General features: G+C 36.2%; 1 protein-coding gene across 5 annotated transcripts in view; it reads right to left on the bottom strand.

Moving 5' to 3' along the window:
- The window catches only part of LOC131048089 (histone-lysine N-methyltransferase TRX1), a 78205-nt gene that overhangs the window by 52118 nt on the left and 1980 nt on the right, over window positions 1-24107 (bottom strand). For all 5 annotated transcript variants that reach the window (XR_009106357.2, XR_009106356.2, XM_057981948.2 and 2 more), the window contains exons 2-10: window positions 23518-23569; window positions 23206-23280; window positions 22627-22858; window positions 17719-17842; window positions 17226-17330; window positions 16184-16398; window positions 14532-14624; window positions 14333-14430; window positions 1529-1699 (exon numbers count right to left, since the gene is read on the bottom strand). Coding sequence is in view for 3 of the 5 variants with exons in the window: in XM_057981948.2 (XP_057837931.2) it covers window positions 1529-1699; window positions 14333-14430; window positions 14532-14624; window positions 16184-16398; window positions 17226-17330; window positions 17719-17842; window positions 22627-22858; window positions 23206-23280; window positions 23518-23569 (1165 nt within the window). In the remaining 2 variants the exon portion in view is untranslated. The remainder of the gene's footprint in view (window positions 1-1528; window positions 1700-14332; window positions 14431-14531; window positions 14625-16183; window positions 16399-17225; window positions 17331-17718; window positions 17843-22626; window positions 22859-23205; window positions 23281-23517; window positions 23570-24107) is intronic.

Genomic DNA, 24107 nt, shown 5'->3' with positions numbered 1-24107 from the left:
AGCACATAATCAAACATAAAGCTTTCTACAACTCAGGTCTCATCTCGGAGTTGGTGAAACTGACGAAAGCGAAAACTGATGAGAAATTACCTGTCTCAAACAAAGTTAACCACTAAAATTAATTTGCTGAGTTCCTCCCACTTTTAACCCTGAGTTATTTAACTCCATTTACACTTTCAGCAGGTTGTATCAATAAAAATGCTACTGATATATTGACAATAGGAAGAGGAAGATGACAACAATAGGATCTTGAGCTACAACTCACTCGCATAGGAAACAATAACAGGATGGAAGTAAGGATTTGATTAAAATCTGAGACATTGAACAAGTTGCAACCCCATAGATTGTTTTCTACTAGATGCAAAGAATGTCAAAATCTAAAAGATGTTCAAAACAAAGTTGAAATTTTATGTTTTATGTTCATTTTTACCTTCCCCAAACATCTAAATCCTTCCCACCTCAATGTATGTGATTAACTGACCCCAGGTTTAATATCAAATTAGCACTTAAATACTACCTTATTACGATTTAGTGTTGCAGTGCTATGGTTTTCTTTTTTTAATTTCCCATTTGAATATCAAATCAGCATTTAAATGTACTAAATATTAGAGCTTCAGATCACAACATTAACCGAGTACTACCTTAGTAAGGTGTGCAAGTCAGAAGTTGCATGAAGATTATCAGTGTATAGGAATTTGTAGATACACAAAAAAAGAAGGAAGAAATATGTTTTTCCTACACTGTGAACTTGAAAAGCAAACTGAATATTGCTAAAATAATGACCAATGCTCACAACCTACATGGTGAATCTGATTACTAGATTAACCCAAAAATCCTTGGTAAAAACAAATTTGTAAAGTTTGCAATACTAACATACTTAAAGGTGAACACCAATTTCTCTAATCTGCCCTACTTTTCATAATGCGAGGAGCAAATTCATCCAATTCGATTACCCAAACAAATCCAATAACCAATTGTGACTCAAAAACTATTAAATAATCTTCTATAGTTAAATGATGCATTTCAAAGGTTCGATAGACCAATTTGGTCTAAAGGACATTAAAATCATAATAATCATCAATTTAGATTCATTCCTACCAATTAAAGCCAAGTAGAATACCATAAAAGTCATTATCACATGCAGATATCTAAAAGAGTGGCAAAATCCTATTTGCAGAAAAACAACAATAAGCAACCAACATATGAAAATCAGACAACGATAACTTTTTAAATAGTGACTTTAAGAAAGGAAATATTCTTCAGAAAAATCACTATGAAATTATTTGTTCAGACTCCAAGATTAAAAAACAAAGCATAGTTTACTCTGCTGTGATCCACAAAACATTCTACAAATCAATGAAAACAATTAACATTACGAAGTATGAACACAGTAATAAAATATTATAAGGATTGTCTAGGGTCTTTTACAATGTTTCTAACAGAATTATGTATTCTTTGCTGGTGTTACCTAGCAAATAGAGACAAGAGTTACAAAATTGAAAGGCAAACTTCAACACATGATACTTGCCTGGATAAGACTAGCTATACGTTTATTTGAAAATCCAAACATATATGAACCAGACTTATATGGCCGTCTTTTCTCCAGATGAGCTTTCAAACCATTACCAATTTTTTGTTTTGACTTCTCTACTCTTGCATATATTTTCTTCCAACATTCAGTTGGAGTGGATCCATCAATCTGTTCAATGCATAAAAAGGACAGAGTTAGACAGTAGTTACTGAAAAGCTTTAGCATTCTAATAGAACTTATATTAATCAAAATGATGGAACAAAACTAACATAAAGGAGATGAAAGTGATAGTCATCTTTGATAAATGACTGCTCCAACTGCCATTCATATTTTGTAAAAGCACAAATTCAAAAAAAGTAAAAAAGGGACCTAGAATGATAAACATCCAAGGTTAAATGTCGACAAATGTCAGGAATCATTAAAGCATCATCTTGAACTCAACCCCTAATTGATCAGTTCAGTTTCTGTACCATGTTTAAGTAGGAAGAAGCACTGGTTGTTGGAAACAAATGGGGTAGCAAACCAAGAATAACTATAATTCCATAAAATAAGGGGAATTGAAGGGAGTACACAACTCTGTGTTCCTTCTTATTAAATATAGCATATCAAGGGGTAATTTCACAATTAGAGGACATAAGTTTCAACCAACCCAACCGTTAACACTTAGTGTTATAATTCAAATTCACATGCTCCACATTTACTTCAACATTTCCTTCTATGCTTCGCTTGGAGACAATGTTGCCAACTTGGCTGATATAAAGGCCGATTTCAGGTAAGAAATGTCCTGGAATTGGATCTTGGTTCGAATCACATGCAGATTTCAACCAAGGCTCCTCTTTTTGCATTGGAAATGATACCTCCCTTCACCAATCAAATCCAACAGATTCCAACGCAATTCTAGAGATAAATCATAATATTGAGCGATTCCATGGTAAATGTGATTTTCAAAGGTTTTATTTCTTTTTGGACTGGAAGAAGCCCTACATTGCAGAGGAAAAATGACTGAGAATGGTTAAAATCCTAAGCCTCTTTCTGTGCAAGAGAGACAACTATTGCTAAAGCGACCTGCTATTCCCATGCCTAGTGCGGCTGCCTCTGCCCCATTCCAATAATACAATTCTTCCAATGATTGTAGACAGTCGAGTCACGCAGGTCAATTATATTTAATTTGGTATAAATATTAGACTTTACTTACTATTTATATATTCATTATATTTATTTTGTTATTAAATATTAGACTTTGGTTACCTTGATAAACATTTTTAATATATTAAAAAAATATTATTACGATTTAGATAGTATTCTATTAATATAGTTTAAAAAATAAAATTTTATATGGTATTCTTTTCATATAAAAAAAAGTTATCAGTATATATATATATATATATATATATATATATATATATATATATATATATATTGTAATTAGATTATATATATATTTATTTATTTATTTATATTTATATTATATATTTATAAATATATATTTGATATGTTTTCTTCACTAGCGTACCTTAAACATACCCAACCTTCTCAAAAAATATTATCGTACCCACATACCATATCTACGTACCCATACCCATAACAAATTCGCTAACTTAGCTTGAAGACTACAAGGGAGGACACCACATGCTCAACTTCCAGTATATCAAGTCAAAAGTGTAACTTTTTGATGCTATTATGAGACCTATAGTTATCATGGACCTGATTTTGATGATACAATATGGATGACACAGATGAACCATATGATTGTTGAAACAAATATGCTTCAGCAGTTACATACTGTAACAATGCCATTCTTCCAAGTGATTTTAATTAAAATTTGATGCACGCCTCATCTAGAGAATCTGGAAGAGATCTTGCATGGTAAGCACAGCTCTAGGACTGAAAGAGATCATTTCCTCTTTGGTTCTTAACGAGAAAAGAAATATTGAAGCAATACACTACTCTTTAAGGATGAAGTTATACATAAGTGCCTACATGTCTTCAAATTCTTGCACATTTACTGCTCATATCCATCCAGATTCTCATTAAGACAGACACTTACAAATGAAGGCTATTCAAAACATTATTAACTCTTCTTCTTTACTTCATGTAATGAACCTTTGTTGTACCTGCCTTGCCCTTCTGATAATTAGGGCCTGATCTATCCACCGAAGGTTGGATTTAGGGCCACAAAAGGAAATTACGGTTTCCTGCAACATTTAGATATTTTATTTTATGTCAGCAGTAATATTAGATCGGTGGCATAATTATTGCAGCACAAAATACATACACGACCCATTCTAGATTTTGAGGATTTTCCAGGTTGGCTGGGCTACCCATCCAAACCCATCCCGTCTCTTAGGGCTAATAGGGCCACCTGAGGATGGGCCCAGCATACCCCTAGCTTGCACTCATTATCTTGAATGTACTAGCAAACAGAGAATATCAGGAAGATAACAAATGCATACATAAAACATAGATTCATGACTATATTACTTGGTTAGCATTTATCCATTATATATAAATTTGTAGGGACTTATTCATTATATTTGTGCCTAGTTGCAAAAACATGACTATCATTAATTAGTATTCCTTTTCTCTACATATTAGTTGTGTCTAAGAATGAATGAATTATTTTTATTCTTTTGTCTATCACTAAAGTGTATTTTAATGCAGCATTCTAAACCTGATATTGCAGGTTACCTATCTAGCGTGAAGATTAAGTTCATTTTACCCTTTTGTACATTATAGATGTGCTTAGTTCATTTGGTAAGACATTTTTAGGCATGGAACCGATTTAGCAATTAATCTGGGTCACTACTTAAATTATATTAATTACTGTTATATGAGGAATGAAAACAGATTTAATACAACTGGCACAAAACATACTTCAACATTTCGACATTTAAGCGGATTGGCCTAGGGACGTACCAGCCTACTGGTGATGGGAAGGAATGCTTACTAGGCGCTGGTTCTTCATTGCTGGGAAGAACCAACGACTAGCCCTTTTACATCGTCTGCTGACTGATGCATTCCCCGGGCAATCCTCATGGTTGTCTAGGCATCATAAATTATGAAAACTGAAATAAATATTATTTCTGAGTAACGAAGTTACCTGTTGGATGCTTCTCCTTGTCCTTCTCTCCTTGTCACTCCCTCTCTTGTGTTTCCTTGGGTTGCGGTTTTATACCTCTTTGAAACCATGCGATTCCCTTTGAAACGTGGTGTCTATTCCAAAGGTGGCTTGGGAATGGACGCATCCTTTCATTACTAGTTAAGATAAAATGTATTTTAAGTGGTAAAAATAATTTATGTATTGAATATATATATATATATATATATATATATATATATATATATATATATATATGTACATGTATTGTTTAATGTTTCTAATCATTGCCTGTTGTCTACATGGGAATATGACAGTCCTCCCCCCTTACATTGCTTGTCCTCAAGCGATGTGGAGATTTGGGTGGTTGAAGATCTCTTCACCCTCCCAAGTTGCATCCTCCTCCGGCAACCCTTTCCATAAGATCAAGTATTCTACAATGTTTTTACTCTTTATTCTCCTCTCTTACGTCTAAAAGGGCTTCTGGATCGAGTGTTAATTTTCCCTCGTCATCTATTGGAGGTAACTCCTTGCATGGGGATATCTGCTGCCCTAATGCTCTTTTTAATCTAGACACATGGAATACATTGTGGATGCGGCTGCCTGGAGGAAGCTCAAGTTCATATGCTACCTCTCCTACCTTCCTTGATATTGGGTAGGGTCCGTAGAACCATGGCTTCAGCTTCTCTGCCCCAATAGATTTCAGCGAAGACTGCTTGTAAGGCTGCAACCGTAGGAAGACTAAGTCCCCTATCTCAAATGATCTTAAAATACGATTACGATCAGCGTATATCTTTTGCTGATTTTGGGCTTGATGTATGTGATCTTTTAGAACCCTTAGGATGTCCATGCTTTCCTGAATAAAATCCTTGGCTCGTGGTACTTGACTTTCTAGAGTAATTAGTGATCCAAAAGAGGTGGGTTCATAACCATAAAGTGCTTTGAATGGGCTCATTTGGATAGACATATGATGTGTAGTGTTATAACAGTATTCTCCTAAATGTAACCATTTGATCCAAGCTTTTTACTGCCCAGTGACATAATTTCTTAGATATCCTTCAATCCATTTGTTGACGATTTCAGTTTGTCCATCGGTTTGGGGATGATAGCTAGTACTCGAAGTGAGACTAGTCCCCACCATCTTGAAGATTTCTTGCCAAAATTGCCCCATAAACCGACTGTCTCGGTCACTTATGATATTTTGGGGAAGCCCATGAAGTCTGAAAACTCCCTTAAAAAACACTTCTGCTACTTGAGATGCTTGGAATTTGTTTGTTATAGCAAAGAAGTGTGCATATTTGGTGAGACGGTCCACAACCACATATATACAATCTTTCCTTCAGCCTTGTGTAGGCCGGTGATAAAATCCATTGAAATGCTTTCCCACTTCTGGTCGGGAATGAGCAATGCTTGTAGCAACCCCGCTGGGTGGTTGAGTTCTGCTTTGTTCTTCTGGCACTGTGTACATTCTTGTACGTATTTTTGGACTTCTTTCTTAAGTCCTTTCCAAGAATACCGTTCTCTGATTTGTTTATATGTCTTATAGAACCCTGGGTATCCTGCCAATGGATTATCATGGTACTCTTTAACTATTACTTCCTTGAGTTTAGAGTTGGGCACCAAGTACAACCTGTCCTTATATAGGATAAGCTCCTCCACAACTTTGTATTCTGCATGACTTGATGGGTCCCTCAAGATCTCGCTAGCAAAAGTGTCCTTGGCATAATCTGCCAAAAGATCATATTTCCAATCAGCATTTATAGAAGTTATGGTATTTATTTGTTGCTTCCTTGATAAGGCATCTGCTACCACATTGGTTGTTCCTTTAACGTATTCAATATCAAAGTCATAAGCTTGTATCCTGCTGACCCATTTTTGTTGCCTATCATTTAGATCCCTTTGGTTTAAAAAGAATCTTAGGCTGTTATGGTTTGTCTTTACATGGAATTTGGTGCAAACTAGGTATTGGCGGAATTTGGCTAGGGCATGCATGATGGCTAACATCTCTTTATCATAGACGGGGTAATGCTTTTCTGTTTCTGTCAGCTTACGGCTTTCGAAGGCTATGGTGTGTTTCTTTTGCATGAGGACAGCTCCAATCCCTTCTCCGGAGGCATCACATTGTAGTTCAAAAGGAAGGGAAAAATCAGGGATAGCTAGGACGGGGCATGAGCTCATAGCTTCCTTCAGACTTTCAAAAGCTCTTTGGGCTACTTCGCTCCAAGTGAAAGCCCCTTTCTTAGTTAGATCGGCGAGAGGGGCTGCCACTTTGGAGAAACCCCGTACAAACCTTCTATAGTAACTGCATAACCCCAAGAACCCCCTTAATTGTGTGAGGGACTTAGGTCTAGGCCATTCTCTGATAGTGGCTATCTTTTCCTCATCCACGCTAACCCCCTCCGCATTATTCTTATGCCCTACATATAGGATTTCCTCCATTCCAAACTCACATTTGGATGCCTTAGCATTAAGTGACTCTTGCTCTAGGATACTTAATGTGTCCTCAATGTGTTTGAGGTGCTCCTCCCAAGTTTTGTTGTAGATCAAAATGTCGTCAAAAAAAACTAGTAGAAATTGCCTTAGCTGCTTGCGGAAAGTATGATTCATACATGACTGAAATGTTGTTGGTGCATTGGTTAGACCGAAAGGTAGAACCAAGAATTCAAAATGTCCATAGTGACACCGAAAAGCTGTTTTGTGGATGTCCTCTTCCCTCATCCTGATTTGATGATATCCTGATCGAAGGTCGATCTTGGAGAAATATCTGGCTCCGTGTAGTTCATCAATCAGCTCATCTACCTTGGGATTGGGTACCTATTTTTGATGGTTTTCATATTCAGTGCTCTGTAGTCAATACACATTCTTAGAGTGCCATCTTTCTTTTTAACAAGTACCACCGATGATGCAAAAGGGCTGGAACTAGGTTGGATGTGTCCCATAGCAAGTAGTTCCTTAATGGTTTTCTCAATTTCTTCCTTATATTTGTGAGGGTGGCGATAAGGGGTAGTGATGACTGGTTTTGCCCCCTCTTCCAATTCTATAGTGTGTTCAAACCCCCGTTTGGGAGGCAAACCTTGGGGAATTTCCCCAAACACTCCTTTATATTTCTCCATGATGGGTTTGATGTCCATATGCGTGGATTTCTCATGAGTATTGCTCTTATCTAGTATCATGCATTGGGCCACCCATTCTCCTTGTCCTTTTCTAAAAATTTGCTCCAATTTCTTACAAGAAACCACTTTAGGGCTACCATCAGGTAAGCCCTTGAGAGTAACTTCCTTCCCTTCATTCTGAAATCTGATTATTTGGTTTGGGAGATCAAACATAAAACATCCCAATGAATAAATCCATGGAGTCCCCAATATGATATCTGTGTCCAATGGTACCACATAGAGATCTTCCCTTACCGGATGGCTACCTATTATGAACTCCAACTTAGGTACCAACTTAGTGCATTGGACCCTTGCCCCTGTGGTTGTTGCTGCTTCGAACCCCTTAAAAGTTTGTGTGGGTAATTTATGCTACTTGACAACCCTTTCATCAATGAAGTTATGGGAGGCTCTGCTATCCACAAGTGTGACTACTTTCTTCCCTTTAAGCGAACTCTTGATTCTAAACAGATTGTGTTTAGCAGCATGGGTGATAGTGGCAACTATGGCCTGATCTTCCTCCCCAGTCTCATCCTTTTGCTAGGTGGCTCTTCCTCATCCTCATATGGTGAGGCTTCTATTCTATGAGCCCGGCCTTGACATTTATGGCTCCTTCCTTCATAGGGTTTTAGACATGTGAAACAAAGTCCCTTCTTTTTAAGGTCCTCCAAGGCTGAACACATATGTCCCTTTTCTCTCTTTCCCTTGCAATAGGTGCAAGACCTTACAATCCCTTCTTGATTGTGTTTACTGTCCTTGGGCGGAGGTTTGGAGGAGTTGCCAAAGGGCTTGGTCTTGCCCTTGGCTGAGCTTTCTTCAAATTTCATAGCTTTCTGTATAGCCTCATCTAATGTTTGAGGTTCATGGACACTCATTGTGCTTTTGATTGATCCCCTCAAGCCTTCTATGAATAGGTAAGTAAGCCTTTCTTGTGTTAGACCCGGTACCATCACTACTAATTTCTGGAATTCTGTGGCATAGTTTTCAATAGTCCCATGCTGCCTTAGTTGGGTAAGCTCTCGAAAGTACCACTCAGGATGCTTTTGGTCAAATCTTTTTATGAGCTTTTGGGTGAACTCCTCATATGTGTTTATAAGTTGATGTCCTTGAGTGATAAGGCCATGGTGCCACCACTCATGGGCAACTCCGGATAGATGAAGTATGGCAAATTTAATGGCATTGGATTGAGTCATGGGATTGAGGGATAAATAGGTATCCAATTTTTGGACCCATGACCTAGCTGATACCTTGCCTTCCCCATCATAGTTGGGGATAGTCACCTTACTGAGCTTGTTTTGAAGCTCTTTGTGGGCTGGAGGATGTCTTTCATTCCGGCCCAGTGTCTTTAGTTTGGCATCACAATAGTCTTTGAAGGTTACAAGATCTCGTAGTTCGGGATCCAACCCGCGGTAGTCTGCAAGGATTTGATCTACATTCCCCATGGGCATGTCACGGTTATCATCACTTATTGGCGCTTCCTCAGGTAGGAATGAAGGTCGAGTGGGCCTTGAGTTGGTGTCCTTTGACGGGGTGGGGTGGTGGTTTTCAGAATGATTGGATTGGGCTTCTTTGGTGTTATGGTTGCTTATGTTTTGGAGGGCCTGAAGGACTAGTTGGTTATTCCTCTCATTCTGTTCAATGAAGGCCTGCATGGTTCTTTCAGTTTGTTCCCTTAGTGCTTGAGCAGTTTGCTCCATGAAGGCCCTAAGTTCATTACTAGCTTGTTCACTCATGTCGTTGGCTCCTTTTTTTCTCTCTCTTTCTAAGGCCCTACGGGATCTTTGGCTTTGTTGCATTAACTATTTCCACAGCGTGGCAGGAAGGAGGCTCTGATACCACTGTAATGAACCTTTGTTGTACCTGCCTTGCCCTTCTGATAATTAGGGCCTGATCTATCCACCGAAGGTTGGATTTAGGGCCACAAAAGGAAATTACGATTTCCTGCAACATTTAGATATTTTATTTTATGTCAGCAGTAATATTAGATCGGTGGCATAATTATTGCAGCACAAAATACATACACGACCCATTCTAGATTTTGAGGATTTTCCAGGTTGGCTGGGCTACCCATCCAAACCCATCCCGTCTCTTAGGGCTAATAGGGCCACCTGAGGATGGGCCCAGCATACCCCTGGCTTGCACTCATTATCTTGAATGTACTAACAAACAGAGAATATCAGGAAGATAACAAATGCATACATAAAACATAGATTCATGACTATATTACTTGGTTAGCATTTATCCATTATATATAAATTTGTAGGGACTTATTCATCATATTTGGGCCTAGTTGCAAAAACATGACTATCATTAATTAGTATTCCTTTTCTCTACATATTAGTTGTGTCTAAGAATGAATGAATTATTTTTATTCTTTTGTCTATCACTAAAGTGTATTTTAATGCAGCATTCTAAACCTGATATTGCAGGTTACCTATCTAGCGTGAAGATTAAGTTCATTTTACCCTTTTGTACATTATAGATGTGCTTAGTTCATTTGGTAAGACATTTTTAGGCATGGAACCGATTTAGCAATTAATCTGGGTCACTACTTAAATTATATTAATTACTGTTATATGAGGAATGAAAACAGATTTAATACAACTGGCACAAAACATACTTCAACATTTCGACATTTAAGCGGATTGGCCTAGGGACGTACCAGCCTACTGGTGATGGGAAGGAATGCTTACTAGGCGCTGGTTATTCATCGCTGGGAAGAACCAGCGACTAGCCCTTTTACATCGTCTACTGACTGATGCATTCCCCGAGCAATCCTCATGGTTGTCTAGGCATCATAAATTATGAAAACTGAAATAAATATTATTACTGAGTAACGAAGTTACCTGTTGGATGCTTCTTCTTGTCCTTCTCTCCTTGTCACTCCCTCTCTTGTGTTTCCTTGGGGTGCGGTTTTATACCTCTTTGAAACCATGCGATTCACTTTGAAACGTGGTGTCTATTCCGGAGGTGGCTTGGGAATGGACGCATCCTTTCATTACTAGTTAGGATAAAATGTATTTTAAGTGGTAAAAATAATTTATGTATTGAATATATATATATTTATGTACATGTATTGTTTAATGTTTCTAATCATTGCCTGCTGTCTACATGGGGATATGACACTTCATTTTAAAAAGAATAAACATTAGATGATAGTAGGCATGCATCTACTTCACTAGGAGCCACCCAAATGATACTAGGAATCTGCATGGTACAAAAATCCTTATTTTCAGATATATTGTCACTAAAGGGAAGTGGAGACATCCACTAAATGAACAACAGATGGGGGCACCTGAGTTATTGGACAGCAGTCACACGAAGAAGCCTTATGTGAGAGAAAATGCTCTTCCTCAAAGAGATCTGATAAAACACATAAAATATATTGATTTGGAAATGGAATGCTTACAAAATGTAAGATACATCCCCTATATATGGTAAATTCCATACCTTAAACCAGATTTGTGCTCTGCCAATGATATCACAAAAAGAGTGTGGTATCTACCTACCACCAATATCTAAAATTGTCTAAATGCAGCTTGTAGAGAAAGCTACTAGCCAGAAGTTAGAACCTGACATGTCTAGATACATTGACTTAGGTACCTCGTGGAGTGAGCTACTGTGCTCAAACCTAATATTGTATAAAATATGAATTTCAATAAAACTAGTCCATTTACATGATAATGTAGATGAAAAATGGATTCTGTTTTGGCACACAACATGCTCTCTTCCTTTGGGAAACTTTATCCCCAAAACTTGAGGACAAACTAGAATCTCTCATTCATCATCATCATCTTCTTCTTCTTTCACTTTTTTGTCTTCCACATGGAGATAAACATATGCAGCCACTTCAGAGGGTAGAAATTTTGGACAATGACATATTTTGATGAACCAGGTGAAATAATTTTCTGTACTATAAATGCTCAAGGCTTTGACGTGTTTCTATGTATGAATCAACTAAGAAAATATAAACCATCTTCAGCATGTGACCAAAATTATCATCATATAGATGTGTCATGTGAATTTTAGAAACAGAGAACTCTTTAGCAAAATTTAGAGCAAATTCAAGTGAGAGAAGACTGAACGGATTATTATTATCTGCTGAAACAATTTCTTGCAAGGTGAACTCCTGAAATGAAGAGTCTATTTTGTTGCTCATTTGTGACCACTAGATTATTAACATTTTCCAGTAATAGGTTTGCCCATGACTGGCTTCATTCAACAATGTAAGAAGCCAACCCTGTAATAAAACCTCCTCTGTCAATGCTTTGAGAATTCTTAATGCAAAGTTTAACATAACATATATTTGATATTCATATATTTAACAAGCCCAATTTGATCACTTTTAGTATTTTCTAAATGTCATGAAACTTCTGTTCTTTATATGCCTTAACATTATTTTCAGGATCTTCTCATTCTTAAAAGTTAAAAGGAATGCAAACTTAAACCATACAAATTGAATTTCTACTAAATGACCGAGGACAGTGTTCTCCTTCAGTACTCTCTATCTAGATCCATCCATGAAGAATTATGCAAAATAAAAATCAATGAAGGCTTCATAATCAACAAAGCATGGAATGCAAGCTGTGAAGCATTCGAAAACTCAGTCAGTGATGTTACAAGTCCTCTGACTGCATTGCCATGAGGCTCAAAAATTTCTAGTTGAAATTTTAGTTAACCCTCACTTCATGGTGAGACAATCTGAGTTGTGTGGAGAAACGGACAAGATGCAATGGGTGTATTTACTATCTTAATGCTTCTAATATGAGCTAGGAAGTCCTCTCGAACTATCAAAAACACTGAAAAGAATCACTATACATTTTTTTAGCTCATGTTACATGCCAAAACTCTATGCGCCTATAAAAGAGTCACCTACCTCCATGTATACCTACAATTACTAAGAATCTCTCTCCCACCACATGACTCATAGTAATCATCCACAGCTATTGCTTTGATTTTGGTTGCTAAGAAGCTATTGGTGCCACAATTATTGACAAATAACTTCCCAAGATCACAAACTGAAATACTATCACAATCCTAAACTAAGATGGTCCCTTACAGCTGATGATAGGCATTTCATTATTATGTAACTTTGCAATTCTAGGGTACAGGTATCAGATATGGTGGATTTTTTACTCTTCTAGCTATTGTTCTATCACTCTTGTTGTTACCTACCATTGACATTAACTTTTAGCCACCAGACAGATTGAATTACAGTGCTTGAGTTTTTTCCTTACAAACCATATGCACATATTAATCAAACACAGTTTAAGATTTAATCATGGAGATTAACAGCACTTTTTCCTTTAATTTTTATCCAACAATCTTGTACAACAAAAACTCAAGCCTTTCATGAGCAAGCATGAATTCTGCATTACATGCCACATTTCAAAGAGGTTGGAGTTTATATCAATTCTTCCTATAGCATGCACTCATAATGAGGGCGATGTTGAGTGATCTGAAGCAATGAGCATTTGATCACCTTTCTTGACCCTAATTTATCCCATGGATTATTTCAGAAACTCCTTGAATTATCTTTTGTCTTAGAAAATGTGGCCTGGGGAACCAAGCTGATGGCCAAGAGGTACTACATCACTGCATCTTGGATACTAGATTGTCACAAGCTGTACAAAGTTATGAAAATTTTCTTCAGCTATATTATTATTTTTGAAGATAGATTGACTAAAAGAAATGTGACCATACCAATATGCATCACAGTTAGCTTTAGCTATATGAGCAGAGCCTCAATCTGAATCATTATTGGCCCACCCTTAGAAAAATTTCCAGGCAAAACTACTAAGACCTAAAAATGTTCATGTAAATGCCTCAATGTAATGTGTATCTTTTAATGCTTGAGTATGTCAGTCTTACAGCATGAGCTCCCAGCATCTTTCTGACCCCTAGAGTGCCAGATCAAACAACTTTAAGATATCCTAGATAAGCACTGCAGTCAAATCTATACACCATCACCAAGCCAATAGATGTGTCAGTTGTTCAACCTAGGTTGTCCGAAACATTGAAGGAATAGGGAGAAGAGACCACCAATCATTCTGAAACCTTACCAGACCCTTTTCTTTGTGCATTCTTTAGAGTAAAGAAACTCTATACCCTCTTTTCCAACAAAGGTTGTGTGGGTGCACTCAACATAGTTCATCAATTGGGTTTGCTCAGAAAAGCAGATAATCACTTTTCTTCAAGCCTGCTGCATACAGCAATTAGCTTATTTAAGCTTATATCAAAAAATGAAAATACAACAGCAAGCATACATAAAAACTAAGTTACTAGTTTGGGTTTAGGTACAGGAGTTTTGTACAGAGATACAACAAAGAAAAATTGGGGATCGGATTTGTTTTGGTTATATCTGTACAGAAAACATATAAAATCATAAATATATACAAATTTAACTTCAATTGTATAACTAAATCCTAAAAAACCAAATATATATATATATATAAACCTTGGTGTGTAGATATACCATGGTGTAGTAAGTAAAAGAAAGTAATTCAATCACAACTTTAAACACAGATACCCATAAAAAAAATGACTATAGTTTACCTCTGCTCCATCTTCCAATGTGATACGGAAGAGTGGCATATTCCTTTGCAGAGGATTTCTCAAAACTTCCATCTTGTATTCTGCATACCTACCTGGACCTGCAATATGCGAGCCAGAAACTGTCATTTAAAACTCAGTCATCTTTGAGATGACCAATGACAAAATCTCAAAATATATTTTTGATGAATATTTTGTGCACCTTTTATAGAAGTAAATTTCCGTATAACAGTGTATCCCTCAGTCCATATATGATGCTCATCATGAAAATGTTCTGAATCTTTTACAATTTTTCCTGCAGAGGATACAGAGATTCAAATGCTTGAATATTACAATTGCTTAATTTTCAATGGATCTACAACAAGCAAATCGCACAAGCTACCAGATTATATTGCTCAACTAGAGCTTGTCTTCCTCGAACCCATTTCAAATACAATAGCTTCAAATTTTTCTTATCCGTAATATACAAACAAATGTACATCTAACTCCAACAAAAAACTAATTTAAACAAGAAAACATCCACTCATATTGCGAGCTATCTAACATGTTCTGTTCTGTTCTGTATTACTTGTCAGAGGGAAAGAGGAGTACCATGATAGCATTATAACCTTCATAATCTAAATTTGCTTGTCTGACCAGGGCAAAGCTAGTTTATCACAGTGTTCCACGGAAACACGTTTCCCCTCCCCAGGCCCAAGTCCCCCCGTCCCCGAAACCCGTCCCCCAAACTTTTTCCCTTTGTCCCCCTGTCCCTGAAGCCCATCCCCACGTCCCCCCATCCCCAACGGCCGTGGAACACTGGTTTATCACACCCACAGCACATAAAGCATACATGGAGTACTGGCTATGAAGTCTTGCAGCTATAGTTAATATGTGTAGTATATTTCCCTTTTAGCATAAATGAAAAATGCCCAAAAAGAATTTAGAAAGCAATATGAACCTCCACATGCATTTTCAAAAGGTTTCATGATGTTGATATACACCAACATCTTTGCATGAGCTTTAATCTAAAGCTCTTCTATGGCTACATATCAACAGTAGTTAAAATAACAAAGGCAAACCTTCCAACACCACGTCATGTTGCTTCACCTGCAGAATTTGCAGTGGAAGCTTGTATTATTAGTTACCATGAAAAATTTTGATAGTCTTCTTTGCTTAATTGATTATGCCGATGGCAACCATAGAGCACTTTGTGAAAGTTAACTTTAAATAGCAACACTCTTTTCAAGGGAATGTTGAGGATTAGTTTTCTTTTATTAGACGTGATGCTGAGAATTCCCTACATGTGAGACATGTGCATAAGGAATGGCCGTTAGGAATGTTTCATTGCAGGGAAACAGTTGATTAATTATGCTTGCCATGAAGATCACTTGTAGAATACGCATATATTACATTTGAATTGGTGAGAAACAAATAAAGTTCACAAATGTGAAGAGAGTTGTATTGTGCAATTGGACAGTGAGCAACAAAGGAAACTGTAATGGAACTCTTTCCAATTGAATTTAATAAGGGACTGGTCAGGAAAAAATAAACTAAAGCAACTAGACATCTACACTGTTTTGTGGCCATCATTTGTAAATAATGGAAAAGGATTTTTTCCATATTGATGTACATTGAGCAGTGGACAACCATAAAGCTGTGACAAAATAATGCTACTTTTGTATATAACATAAACTCACTTTGACCATACCAATGCATAGATAGCATTTTTATAGGAATCGAATAGGTATATCAAAAGATTGAATTATAGAATTATAATCATCTATGTTAATCTCAAAAAAAACATCATTAATGATAGAACATTTATATGAAGAACCTTCCTTCTCAACTTAATATTAAGATTATGAAATTCACCTAAACTTAAAACACGAAGACCACCAGTAACAATAGGGCAAGAGAAAAGGCACTCGACACTTTTCTTGATTTTTTCACTCCTTTCATCCCCCATGCAATCTTCATCACCATCACTCTGTTCAGAATTTCTCTCATTTTCTCTCTCACTACCAGCATTTACAACTTGCATTTGTAATTTTGACATTGCTTCCGGAAGCTTTATATCCTTAAGATACCTGATGATATTGACATATGTAACAAGACATAATTTGTCAATCCAAAGTGAAGTTCAGAATTTTTAATAAATATAATCCGTACAAAATTTAGTCAAATTGCACAATTAATTTCAAAAAAAAAGGACAATTCCCCCAATAACTCTCAATATAAAGAAAGAGTATTAAATGATGATAGCAATAAGAACCACAAAAATAGAAACGCTCAAAAAATATGAAGATTACAGGCTACTTGAATGTAGATAATGGATCTTATAAAAAATTTATCTTCGATCTTAAATATCAACTAGTTAAAAATTATGACACAAAATTCTAGATGTTTATACATTATATGATAATAAAAAATGGAAGGAACAACGAAATTAAATCAAAAACATTCCAATCCACCTGCAATGCAGATATGCAACACTCATAACCCTACATGACAAACAAGGACTTGATATGCACTTCTGAAGACCCACGTCAAGAAGCAAAAAAACTGACACTATATGAAAAGCTACTATGTCAGACCACTGCCTCACTACAAACTCTACACAAAAAAAGGAGCAGATATGCATATATAGAAGCTGAAATACAAGTAGCAAAGAATGGACGCAAATTGAAGAAACAAGACCTCACTGAAGCTGGTGTTTCAAGAGTAATGCTCCCAAAAACATCAAAGCACAAGTTCAAAGAATCAAGACATTAAAACACAAAAAAGTAAAACTAAACTATAAAATATCAGATAAATTACATAAGTAAATATATATCATATACTCTGTTTATAGAAAAAGTTTGACAAGATACATCTAAGTATGAAATAGTGAATTTATTGTTAGACGTTGACGCACCTCCATGCCTCCCGTAATGCTCGCAAAAAGACTAAGGTTTTGTTCTTAGATTGTAAGTTGCGTTGGAAACCTCTGGAAAATGGCATAATCTGCTTAGAATTGATCCTGGTTGAGCAAGCCAGATATAAGTACATCAATAATTTATTATGAAATGAGCTGATCACAAAAATTTGCCGTTGAAGATCAGCTATAGCAATATAGACAAATGCATATACTTCCCGGTAGTTAAAACTCAGACCATGCCATTCTCGTGGAAATAAAATAAATGGCATCTAGCGAACAGAATAGGAAAGAGAAAATCAGAATTAACAAACAGAGAGAAAAATCATTAAGAGTCTAGAGGATGTGTGTGTGTGTGAGCCAATGAATATACCCAAAACATGAGAGAAAATCTACATCAATGACAAAATCATCTCCAAGATTAAGCCAGCTATTTTGACATTGATTATAGAACACCACGATTCATAAAATTTACTCATTAAAGCTTACAAACCTTGCATAGTCATAGCTTCCAAAAAACTGCAATGGAATAGAACCCTCTCTTGTGGCTGGTTCTAATCCATCACAAGCATTTGCATGCAGTTCATCCATGACAAAAGCTGGCCACATGGAATGTCCTGAGAGTCAGAAGAATACTAGTCAGTTAATTGAATATTTACAAATGAGGGAAACTACTGATAAGCATATTAGAAAACTGCATTAAATTCTGCCCACTCCAACAAACAAAGTTACTAGGACAATCTTCATGTAGATGTTGATATTGTATGTTAAATTACTATTTGCCAAACAACAGACTTCATCTTTAAATTGTATTTTTGCAGCCACTAGCCTTTATATTTTAATTATATTTTGCCACGCAATATCGTTTGAGACCAAACATTTCAATTCTCAAGCAGTGATTGGAAGCTTTGGATATATGTGTCATTTTCTATTCTCATTCCAAATCTAAAAACTCGTATTTAGGTTCAGGCCTTGGTAAGGAATATTAGAGATGGCATGCTCTTGCAATTTAAAAGCATTTGTCACATATATTGATCCTAATAATAAGCATTCAGTCAAACTGAGATTCAAGATAAAATATAGGAAAAAAGAATATGATAAACATATAGAAAAGAAATCTTGTACTCATTTCCAATCAGAAATCATGTTTAACAGAACCATCACCCCTGTCAAAGCCAACATCAGAATGACTGCAATAATCCTTTTCAGCTCTCAGTAGGATCAACATGGTTTAGCAAAAACAATGGATACCCAAATTACCCATTCATGAAACATTTCTTTCAATATAAAAAATATCTAGTAATCAGTACACCCCATGGTCAAATGGTTTCCCTTACTCACAGATTTAATTAAAGTTAATTTTGACCGAGAATCTAAAATAATCTGGGACAAGCAGGTAATTGTGGAATATCATGCAAAGATACGCAACACATGCTTTTTGCATTCAAAACGAGGATGGGAATAAAAAAAAGTGGCACAATTGTTTGCTTGTCTATGTGGGTTAAAATAGCTCTCCAGTGTCATTTTGACAACATTTTTCTCAAAGGTGATTCACAGTTTATCACCTGAATTCTACAGTGAGGACTCTCCTCCCCAAGCAATCATTTGATGGGCATCCACTGGTCAATTATCAGCCAAACAACCATCCTACCTCAATTCTCAGCCCAATGACTACCCTACCTACCAGACCATCCACAGAAATGCAAATTGATCCAAATCAAAATTTCAAAATAAGATGCCAATCAGGTTGCCAATGCATTGGCTAGTATGCCACCAACTTCACTCGGAGAGGGATGTTAAAATCTGATCATGAAAAGAAGTTCCTCTCCCTACCTAGAGGTGCATATCTCAAGAAAAAATATTATAGAAAAAGGAAAAAAGAAAAATGTGGAAGTAGAAAAAATATAAATAATGTTTATTATTCTACACATTAATCAAAAAAATTACCATTTCCTATTAGCCACCTACATCCTAACATGTCCCTAATGCCCCTCATGTCCTGTTGACAACTCTCACGATCCACTCCCTGAATTTCTACCCCATCTTTGCAAACCCTTCCCTACCCTCTATCCGTCTTATAGCTGACATATCTCATTATTTCTATTTTTTATCTGTTTCAAAAACCTTAGGCTGTATTAAACAGCTTAAGGTCTCACCTTGTTGCTGTCTCACCCACTACCCAAGGCTACCAATCACAATACACTCCCAAACACCCACAGCCAGATTCAGCTTCTCAAATCCCCACTACCCACCATGACACATCCCCCTACTGCCCATTTCCACTTCTCTTCAGGCAACAAGCACCTTCCACTTGCGATGAATCCATCCACTGTTTCAAGAAGCCACCCAACAGAAAAAATAATTCTTTGGGACGTTGTTACAAGATTTTCAACTTCATTACTCTCTCTAGGTCATTTCTACAACAACATGAAATTCATTCTGATGCACTACAAATGATATTATCACTACCATTGCACCAGCTGGCCAAAGAAAAAGATGACAGAAAATGAAAGTTTTAATTGCACCCTTAACAACTAAAAATTGAATGGAAAGTTGGAAACCAGTTAAAGAAGGCTCTGACAACACATTTATTGGCTAGCTAGCAAAGGCAGCTCCAAGCAAGCAAGCAATAAATCAAACCAGTTCCACTCCAAAAGCCAACTTGTGCCTTAGGACCTATTTCTATCCACTTCCCACAGAATTTGAGCTTCAAAACGGCCAACATCCTTTTGCCATAACAAATTTTAACTGTATCCATCTATCCTAAGCTCTCAGATTCCACCATTTGTGGCAGATCATTAAAATATGTTATACATTTCCGCATCTACCTTAGTTATTAAATCTCATTGTTTGTTGCTGCAATGAACCTTAGAAGATGTACTACAGCATCAAGTAATCACATAAATCAGACCTAGTGTGGAACTAGAGGCAGGTAGAGGGCATACAACCCTTCAGAGCTACAAGTCTACAAGCAGAAGTATATTAAAAAACATCATTGCATCAACATGAAGAGAGAACAAAATCATTCCAGCGCATTTTAGAGCAAAAAGATGAATTAGCCCCTGCTTTAAGGTAACAACTTGTTCTTGTCCTTCCATTGTAATTGCTAATAAAAATCTTGCTCTGGACATCAATCTAAATAATGAAGTTGCTGGCTTTGCTGATGTTGAGATCATACCCCACTTATCCAATCCTTGTACTCTCACCAGATCATTTCCAATCTAAACATGATTGTTTCAAAAAATGTGATACAGAAAAAATTGAACCTGCACAACAGGATGATCCAAACCTTTATGTCATCTTAATGAAACCGAAGAAGCCATTCACAACCACAGCGGATATCTGCCCAAAATCCAAATACACAATCCCTTTAAGGAAATGTGTCTGCTTCACCTCATTCATGTTGTAAGCAGCAACAAGAAAGGATGGACTCAATGAACAACTGCACCAACTGACTTATTTTTATCATTGACAACCACAAAAAAACTCTCCAGGCAATCACCTACTTGCTAATATTGTAAAAAGTACAATGCCAAATGATGAAGATTATCGAACAGCAGGCTAAATTTTCAGCCCCTCCAAAGCATCAGAATCACCAGAATGAAAGCTCCAAAACGGCAGGTATATGTGGAGTAAACTGGCAAGCAGCCCTTACTTAAGCTTCTATAACCATCAACCCTTGGCAGATTGTTCTGAAAGACACCCGATATCTCACCACTGCCCAAGGAAAAAATAGCTTGCTTTACCTCTTTAAGTTTCAAACGGTTCTCTCTTCTTGCCGTATATGTTGAACTACTGGACCCTATAATGTTATCCATACCCACTAAACAGCTATTTTGTAGCAATTGGTCATCATCTTTCCACTGTACTCTTGTAAATCTCAGCTCAAAATATCATAGAATATATAGGTGTATTCAGCTCTTTGTGTAATATCCAGAATGCTGGCAAGATCACAAATCTACCTGCTTATATCATAATTAATATATATAATGTTTCTAATATTTTATTTTATTTTTCTCCAATCAAAAATAAATGTCAACAGAACCAAAAAAAGCTAAAAGTTGCGTGGGACATGGATACAATTATAAAAGTAATGGATACTACTTATAAGATGCAACATCTGCATACATGCAATAGTGTTTCAACTTTCAAGAGCTATATGTATAAATATGATAGGTATGAATACATGTGAAATAGACACATAAGATATAAGATATTTTTGACATAAACTAAGTGATTTATAAATTCAGATGCTTTATGTGGCTATGCGAGGTATGTCACAGTTTCAAAGCATATTTGAGAATAAATATCCAGGGCATGCAAGCATCTGCTTGCATAAAAATACAGAATGCTGGAGAAAGCAAAATTAAAGAGAGATCTAATACTGATACTTCAAAGGTTTTAAGAACTTGGAATTGTTTATCATGTAGATTTCCTACAACTTAGTATTCATTGCAAAGACCAAATTCCTAAACAACTATAAATAATGATTCTATGGAAACCATGTTTTTCAGATGGATAACTAGCAATTCAAGCTTTCTGTTTTCTTCTTTCAGACATTTGTTCTGTACAATGTCCCGGTGGACTTCTGAAACTCAGATATTTGAAGAGAACCTCCAATCTGAATACTTTACATGACATATACTATTAAAGAATAGTGTTATTGTTATGGATCTCTAAATTGGAAAATGTGTTGAGCAATGTAAACACGACTACAAAATAAATTTTGTTATGAAGCATAGATATCTCTTAATAATCAACAAGATAAACAGTGATGTGCTATGCAAATGACTCGAGATTGAGAAGAGGTGTGTGAGCCATGATTCAGTATTATGAAACACCTGATCTACATAATCATTTTGTGAAGTAAGTGTTCATATGCTGAAGCACAAGCGGATGTTCTACAAGTTGCATTCATTATTCTTCTTGTTGCTTTTGTCCAGGGCATTGTTTATACAGTGAGTAATTTCATAGCAGGCTAAACTCAACTCTCATGACATATGTGCAAATTGCCCACAGATTCAAATCTTAATGAAAACAAATTAAGCCAATGGAGAGATCATCACACCACAATACTCTTGTGAGCAACTGCATCATAGCCTCTTACATACACATCATTGGGAATCCATCCAAGGCAGTCTGTCGAAACAGTTTAATGATATATGATAGAGATAATGAGGTTTTAACATTCCAAAAATTCCTGTCTAAAACTGAGGCACAAGAAAATACAAATTGTAATACAAATAGAGCATGTACATTTAAGTGTGATCAAAGAATCAAGTCACACGCACACCAGAGGTCTTGATGTTCCAAAAGTTCCCATCTAAAATTGAGGAACAAGAAAATACAAACTGGAGTACAAATAGTGCATGTACATTTTTAGTACAATCAAGGAACACACCAGTAATTTTCGCCCATATCACATCCCCATGGCCAGGTTCCCCTTGATAATCATCCATTGTTGCAGCTAAGGCAGCCATCTCATCATAATCTAAATTGTTCATCATTTCATTAATTCGCATCTGTTCTTTGTTCTTCAAATGCAATTTGCGCATTTCCTCTCCTGAAACAAAAAGCTTCAATTTCTCCTCTACCAGGAGCACCCATTCCTCTTCCCCATCAACATATTTAACCTGCATATTGCAATTTTTATAAGAAATTGTCAACATATGAATAATATTCTTATGTGCATACTTGCCAAGCATTTCATAAAGAAACACCATTTTCATAAAGAATAGGAATGTCCATTAAGCTAGGAACTTATATCATGACAAAAAAGAAACTCATGTATAACAATGGCCAAATAGCAAAATCTTGTTATACATATGAAGCATGTAAGGACCTTTTTCCAGTCATCCAACCAAAATTCACACATGGAGATAAATTCAAATCTGACAAGTGAAATAACCACATAAACCAAAGCTTAAGAGAAAAACAATTTAGAATGTAATTATGACTGGTCAGAAATGTTTCAACATACATGATGCTTCTTGTTTTTTGAATCGTATTGATCAATAGCTCCAGAATACCACTTATCGTCCAAAGGCCAATAGACCTGTCATTTTAAACCAGTCAACCAGCTCAAATTCATATAAACTGTGTCCCCCTGATTTAAATCCTCAAAATGATAAAGATTTCATCAAATTCAAGGTAAATTGGAGCAAAAAAAGAAAAATTAAGGTAATGGGAGAAACATCAAATTTAAAACCTGTAGCACAATTGTAGGAGGATCCACAATGCATTCGTATAACATTGAATTTTAAGCTGAAGATGCAAAAACTAAGTCTATTACCTTGCACATGTATTCAAGTAAAGCCATTGGATCAACTTCAGTAATACCGACCCTGTAGGATGCACAGTGTTAGAAACACATTCATCCATCAATGCTAGCAGAGAATTGAATATAAATCCATAAACAACCACATAACCTTCTTACATGACATTACAAAAGCGTCAACTTCTTCTAATTATCTTTTCCTCACATGAATGCCAACATGGATTCTATAGTAGCAAATTTATTGTTTTCCCATTTCTAATCAAATCAAGACAACTTATTTTCAAAAACCAATCCCTCAGAAATGGAGAATCACTCTCAATTAGAGTTTGCACTATATCAAGTTCTCTAATCATCCATTTCCTTACAAGGATCCACATGTTCAAATCTTAAGAAACAAAAGAAAATTTTCTGAGCCGACTCCCCTGGATGTTTGCTACTGCAGTTGTTTATACATTATTATAGGTTGGCATTGTCATTGTATGCACACAAAGTTGTTTATACATTATTATAGGTTGGCTTTGCCATTGTATGCATACAAGGCTTCTATGCTAATTAGCATCATGATCCTGATCCTTACAAACCTACTGACCATTAGGTATAGCAAT

This window comes from Cryptomeria japonica, chromosome 10 (assembly GCF_030272615.1).
Source record: "Cryptomeria japonica chromosome 10, Sugi_1.0, whole genome shotgun sequence".
NCBI classification, from domain to species: domain Eukaryota; kingdom Viridiplantae; phylum Streptophyta; class Pinopsida; order Cupressales; family Cupressaceae; genus Cryptomeria; species Cryptomeria japonica.
The sequence above is the reverse complement of the archived record's forward strand: the minus strand, read 5'-3'. Positions and strand labels throughout refer to the sequence as shown.